Raw genomic sequence first — 6,442 nt, 5'->3', positions numbered from 1 at the left:
GCAAGGACCTTATCAGCTTACAATCCCTTATTTTTTTTTAAATTTTTACGCCTACAGCACCTGGTCTTTCTAGGTCGTCTCCCATCCAAGTACTAAACAGGCCTGACCCTGCTTAGCTTCCGAGATCAGATGGGATCAGGCTTGTTCAGGGTGGCATGGCCATAGACAATAATTTTAAAATATCGATTGCATGTCAAGATGATAATATTTTGGGTATAGTGCATTAAAGAAAACATTTTAAAATTTCACCTGTTTTACCTGTTTGCCTTTTTACTTTTTAAATGTGCTTACTAGGACATTTAAAATGACACAGGTGGTGGAGATGAGGCTTGACTGCAGTTTGGCACAAGGGATCTTTTTGAGGTGACGCATATGTTCCAAATTGGATGGTGGTGATGGTTGTCCAACTCTGTATTAAAAATCACCTTTTTAATGGTGTGTCAGCTGTACCTGAATAAAGCTGTTTAAAATGGGTGCATTTAATGGTGTGTTGACTGTACCTGAATAAGGCTGTTTTAAAAAAAATTACATATGTAGCTTGAATTCTATTGGATGTGGAATATGTTGGACAGCACTGCTCTAGATCAATGAATCTCAAAGTCTGATGTGCACATGGGTCCCCGGGAGGTGTGGGGGTGGGGGCGGGGATCATGTTAAAATGCAGACTTTGATTCAGTCAGTCTGGATTGGGGCCTGAGAATCTGTGTTTGTAACCAGCTCAGAGGAGGCCTATGTAGCTGGTCCAGGAACCACATTTTCAACCTTTTAAGAACCACTGTCTTATGACTTTTCATTTGATGCTAGATTCTATTTGACTTTTTTCCTAGTTCAATGTCTCCCCACTGGGCTGTCGTCACAATGAGAGCACCTGTGTTCTCTGACTTGTTCGGTTATCCATCCCCACAAGTTCAAATGGTGCCTGGTCTACAGCAGAGCTTGAATTAAATTTTGAGGTATAAAAAGCCAAAAGGTGGAAGCTGGTATACAGCTGTCATCAGGGAGATGGATCCATATGTGTTAATACAGAAAATTGCAGAGCGAGATGTTTTCTCTGCATAAAAAATGAAACTGTCTGTACCCCTCACGGATGCTTGGGTTTGCAGAGGGTGGCTCTGGAAGGGCCATAAAGAACTCTGGTTACTGTTTAATCAGAGCCAGTCACTGGAAATACTGTCCTGGCCACACAGCCACTCCCACAAAGCCCGTGGTATGATGGGAGCTCTAGGGAAGATGGGTGGTCCCCAGGCCTCCCCCATCCCCATGGGGGTTTCTGCTCGGATGTCCCCACGTCTGGGAGCACTCACTGCTCACTGGTCTGCATCAGCTCTATGAGGTCGGAGAAGAGAACATCCCGATTCCTCTCGCAGAAGCCGCTGACATCATAGGAGACCTGGAAGGAGGTGGCATTGGAGGGTGTGAGGGGCTGAGGCTTGAGTGGGTTGGGGGGCTTACAGCCCAGGTGGTCGGAGGTCATGCCCTGGGGTGAGAGGATGGGAAGTTAGGATCTGTGGTTCAGAATAGGGGGCAGGGACAGCAGCATGGGCCTGGGGGCCCTGGAGTTCTGATGTTCAAGTTGAAATTGGAGGGTGGAGCTGTAGTCGGGGTCAGAGGTGAGGGTAGGTAGGGATTATAGTCTAGGTTAGGGAGCAGGAGACTTCAGCCTGGATCAGAGGCAGGGGAGGTGACAGTTATATATAGCCCAGATTTGGGGAACGGGCTGCAGTCTGGGCAGGAAGTGTCCAGGGTGGGGGTTCTGTTACTTAATTTGGAATCAAAAGGTCAGACTGAGTATGTGTGTTGTGGTCAATGGGGTTTGGGGGTCTGTGCTGGGGGAGGGTTACAGCAGTGGCTAGAGATGCTGGGGGACTTCAGCCAGGCTTGTGGGCTGGGTCTGCCATCCAAGGTAGGGGCTCTTTGTCATCTTGGTTGTGGGTGTTCCGTGGCTCAGGGGACACAGGAACTTCAGCCCATTTGAGGGACTGGTGGGCTGTAGCAAGCCAAGGCACCCCTGGGGGTATCTGCCGCTCATGTGAAGGTCAGTGGCAGAGTCTGCAGTCCTCACAATTGGAGAGGGGGACTGTGGCCAGGGTCACAGGCCAGTGGATTTCTATGGCCTTAGGGAGGGGACTGTAGGGGACTCCAGCCCATTTTGGAGGGTGGTGGCTTGCATGGGCCTGGGGGGTCTCTAAGTTGGGGTTAAAAGGTGGTGGGCTGTGTCCTGGGTCAGAGAATTAGTGGGTCTTACAGCTCAGATTGGGGTTTGGGGTCTTCTGCCCAACTTAGGGTCAACGGGAGGGAGTTTCAGTCCTATAAGAGGAGCTGTCCTGTTAGTAGGGGGAGCTGTGGCCTTGATCAGGGGCCAGTGGGTTTCTGCAGCTCTGGCTGAAGGCTTGGTGGGGGGCCCTGGCCAGTTTCTTGGGGTCACTGGTGGGAGTTCCTCTTTCTGTCATCGGGGTAGGGCTGGAGAAGGGTGGGTGGAGTTCTGCATCCCTGGCTGGGGGTACCCAGGGGCTCCTTCCGTTAGGAGGTTGGGAAGCTGCAGCCTGGAGCCCCCTGGGTCTGTGAGGAGGTGCCGCTGGGGGCCACCGGCGGGGTGTGTGTGTGTGTGTGTGTGCGTGCGCGCGCGTGTGCAGTGCACCTTGCCAGCGTAGTGATGGATGACGAAGCCGGCGCTCCAGCTGTTGAAGTGCTCGTGGGTGCCCACGGCCGCCTGTAGCTTCTGCAGCAGCGTCTGGTCGGCACCGCCGCCTGTGGCGTGCATGGTGGCGCACACGTCGTCCAGGACACTCATGATGCCTGGGGGGTTCTGTGGGCATGGAGAAGCGGCAGCCGCTCAGCCTGGCTTGGCCCTACCCGCAACCCAGCACAGAGAGCTTTATCGGGGTGGGGGGACGAGGGGGGGCCTTCTAAATACCAGAGCAAAAGAAGGTGGTGGGGTCCAGGTATGTGTGAGAGGGCTGTGGAAGCTCCCTGGGGCACAGTATGGGGTGAGGGACCCCATAAGGGATCTTTCCCTTCCCCAGACCGCGATGCCTGGTGGGGACCTGTCAGCACTGAGCCCTCCCTGAGCAGTGAAAGGCCAGCAGGTGGGCAGAGTAAGTGGGTGAGGTGGCTGACAGGCTCTGTCCATGCTCCTGGGTAGCGAAGGGCCTACAGGGCTCATTCCCCGTCCTGGCTGTCCTAGGCCTCGCAGGCTCAACCATGGGGCCTAGTGAGACCCGCCCCCAAAGCTGGCCTGGTCCTCACCAGCTTGTTTTCGATGAGGTCACAGACGATTTTGTTGTTGAAGTACTGGATGGGGGTCCAGCGGATGCCCTCCTGTACGTACTCCTCCTGGGGGCGGCAAAGGGGGCAGGGGTGGGGGCAGCTGGCTGGGCAAAGATGTGTGCACTTCTAGAATGTGTGTTCCACGTACATTCTAGGATGGGGGAAGAAAGTGGGGCGGTGTCCCCCCCACCCAACATCTCATCAGTTAGGACAGTCTCCCGTAACAAAGCTCATTGTCCTGCATGGGGCAGGCTGGAAATGCCAGCCGGCAGCCCTCGACCGCAGATAGGAACGGGCTGATAGATACTCTGGCCCCCTCTCTCTTTAGCGGCCAGCTCCGAGGTCTGCTCCACAGTTTCCGTGGGGCCCAGTGGACCTGAGTCCAGTTGCTCCTTAACACACCCGATCTGGGCTCTTTTTAAAAATCCCTCTCCAGGTCTTTGCCCTGAATCCTCGTCTGAGGCTCTGCTTCTGTGGGTGGGGCAGAATGGAAACATTGGGGATTTTTGCGCGGCCTGTGCGAGGTGGCCTCCTAGCACTGACGACAGTGCTGGGCACAGTGCGGGGGTTCAGTAAGTACTTGTCGAGGGACTGAACAAAGGCCGTTCCCCAGTCTTTGTCAAAACTTTAGAGGCAGGAAACCTCTTCCAGATAAAATCTCACAGTGGAGCCCGGACGGATCAGCACGGAGAGGTGGGAATGGGGGTTGGGGTGTCCCTTAGTTGCTGAGAGATCTTTATGGTCCCCGGCATTGTCTGGTGTCCCTGGCTACTTGGTTGCCCCTGCCCACCTGCTCAGCCTTCAAGGTGAGTTCGATAAAGATCTGCTGTAGCTTCTCATTGACAAAGTTGATGCAGAATTGCTCAAAGCCATTTTTCTGCCGAGGGAGGAAAAGAGTGCTTCCTTCAGCGGGCTGCTGCTGGAGGTTCCTGGGATCACTGGGCCACCCTGCGGTCACCACTGGGCCACCACTGGGTCACTCTGTGACCTTGGACACGGGGAGGGACAGTGTGTGGGCCGGGGAGCACAGGCGGTACCTGGAAGATCTCGAAGCCATAGATGTCAAGCACGCCAACACTGTATTCTTCCTGGGGCTTCTGCATAGCACGGTTGATGGCCTGCGATGAGGGTGGGGACAGGAAGTGAGTGTCAGCCTGTCACTCTATCTATGCTCTTAGCCACACTGCCAGGCTATGTCCCCTCACAACAGTTTGTCTCCTGCCTTCCCCAGCTCTGTGCGTACCCCCATCAGTTACCCGCATGAGGAAGCCAGGTGTTAGAGCATTTGGATCTGCCTTGGGAGCTGGCTCTGACCCTTAAACACTCTGCTCCTCTATTTTCTCCCCTTTAAAATGGATTAATAGTAGCAACTATCTTATAGGGTTTTTTTCTAAGAATTAAGTAGATCGATGCATGTAAAAATTACAACCGTAACAGGCACGCACTAGGTATTACGTAATATTAGCTATTGTCATCATTCTTGACCTCGACACATGCTGTTCCCATCCCCCCCATCCAGTCCATCACTTTGTCCTCCTGATGGTCCTCCTCCTGGCTCTCAAAGGCATCCATCCCTCTCCATTGCCACAGTCCCATCCCAGTCCAGGCCTGGATGGCTTCCACAGCCCTCTCCTTTCTGGGTTCCACGCCACGGCCAGAGGGAGCCTCTCGACCTTCCATCTGACCACGTCCTGCCCCTGCTTTGTGCCTCCCACCGCTGGGAATTGGTGAGGCTGTGAAAGTCAAGCCTGCCTCCCTTAGTTGGCAGGTCCCAGACCGCCTTGCCCACCGCTGCACCCTGCCCCACTCGCCTCCACGAGGAAGTCAAAGAGACGGGAGTAGAGCCCCTTGGCCAAGGCGTCACGGGTGTAGGCCGCCTGCTCCACGTTGAGGGTCACGTCGATGGACTCACTACGCCCACCCCAGCGGCTGTCCATCTTGCGGCTGGTCAGCTTCTCTTGCAGCCGCCCACTGTCGATGCCCAGGAGGTAGGCAGGAAAGGCCAGGACTGCCGGGCGGGGTAAAGGGGTGGCTGGTCACGCTCCTATGCCCCTTTCGGTGCTTCTGTCTCTCCCTATTTTGCCTAGTGACACTGAAACTGTCCTCATGGGTTCTCACCCTCAGGGGGTCGAACTAAGAGCGAGCAGTTCCCATGAACCCGTGCCTGCACCCCGCCCTCCCCAGCGCCCACACTCACGGTCCACACTCTCCACCCGGGCGTAATTCCCATCTTCGCAGAAGCTGATGTTTCCCAAGTGCAGGATCCCCGCCACGAGCTGCAGGACCAGCTGCTGGATGTTGGGTGGGATCCCGATGACCTGCATGGCACTCTGTGGGCACAATGGGGACAGAGCCTGTGCCACCAATCCAGGCCTCCATCCTGTCTCCCGGGTCAGGCTTCTGGGGACACAGCGTGGACTCAGAGCATCAGGACACTTAGGTCCCTGCCCTGCCTCTTTCACCTGCTCGCTCTTTGACCTTGGGCAAGTCCCTGCCCCTCTCTGGGTCTCGGTTTCCTGATTTGTAACACCAGAGGTTGCCGGGGCTGGAGTGGCGGCGACTGGTGCTCACCAGAGTCTCGCTGAAGTCGCTCCTGTCATCAGTGCCGTCCACCTTGTAGGTGTCCGATTGGTTGAGGTAGTAATAGTAGTCGGGGGTCATGAGTCCCAGATTCTGCCGCTGCTCCTGGGAGGCCCCTTCCAGCAGCTGGAGGGTGAGCAATGCTCATGTGTCTGGCACGGGACTGGCACAGGCCTTGCGGTGCCCCAGCCCTCACTGTCGTGGGCTCCCAGACGCTGACCCTCCCCCTGTCTCCCCCGGGCTGCAGGTGGGGCGCCCCGTCCTTGCACCTGGTAGTAGATGTGGAAGTTTCTCTCATTTTCATTCTGCATGACCACGCGGGATTTCTCCAGCAGAAAGTTGGAGATCTTGCCCCCATCTGGCTCTCCGCCACGGCTGAACTGGATCTCAAAGTACTTGCCCTGAACCCGAGAGAACCACGTCAGCCTCACAGGGGCCCAGGGGTGCAGCCAGGGGAAGGGTCAGGGATGGGTCTGACGAGCCTGTCCTCTTTCCCCCTATTACCCACGTGACTTTAGATTGCTTTCCTCGCCCTACTTCCCATTTGAAAGGACTTGAAAAGTACTGCTTGTCTTTTTCACCAGTTCCTTCTCTC

The 6,442-nt window shown here is 55.4% G+C and overlaps 1 protein-coding gene and 1 pseudogene across 1 annotated transcript in view; both read right to left on the bottom strand.

Annotated features, from left to right (window-relative positions):
• MYO1F (myosin IF) overlaps positions 1–6,442 on the bottom strand; it is a 33,002-nt gene that overhangs the window by 12,807 nt on the left and 13,753 nt on the right. Inside the window, 9 exon segments of the mRNA XM_006917249.3 lie at positions 1,305–1,390; positions 2,639–2,806; positions 3,247–3,333; positions 4,058–4,144; positions 4,305–4,385; positions 5,079–5,275; positions 5,465–5,597; positions 5,839–5,973; positions 6,117–6,248. Coding sequence (XP_006917311.1) covers positions 1,305–1,390; positions 2,639–2,806; positions 3,247–3,333; positions 4,058–4,144; positions 4,305–4,385; positions 5,079–5,275; positions 5,465–5,597; positions 5,839–5,973; positions 6,117–6,248 — 1,106 coding nt within the window.
• LOC112484179 lies at positions 49–167 on the bottom strand (annotated as a pseudogene).

This window comes from Pteropus alecto, unplaced genomic scaffold (assembly GCF_000325575.1).
Source record: "Pteropus alecto unplaced genomic scaffold, ASM32557v1 scaffold37, whole genome shotgun sequence".
In the NCBI taxonomy this organism is placed as follows: Eukaryota; Metazoa; Chordata; class Mammalia; order Chiroptera; family Pteropodidae; genus Pteropus; species Pteropus alecto.
The sequence above is the reverse complement of the archived record's forward strand: the minus strand, read 5'-3'. Positions and strand labels throughout refer to the sequence as shown.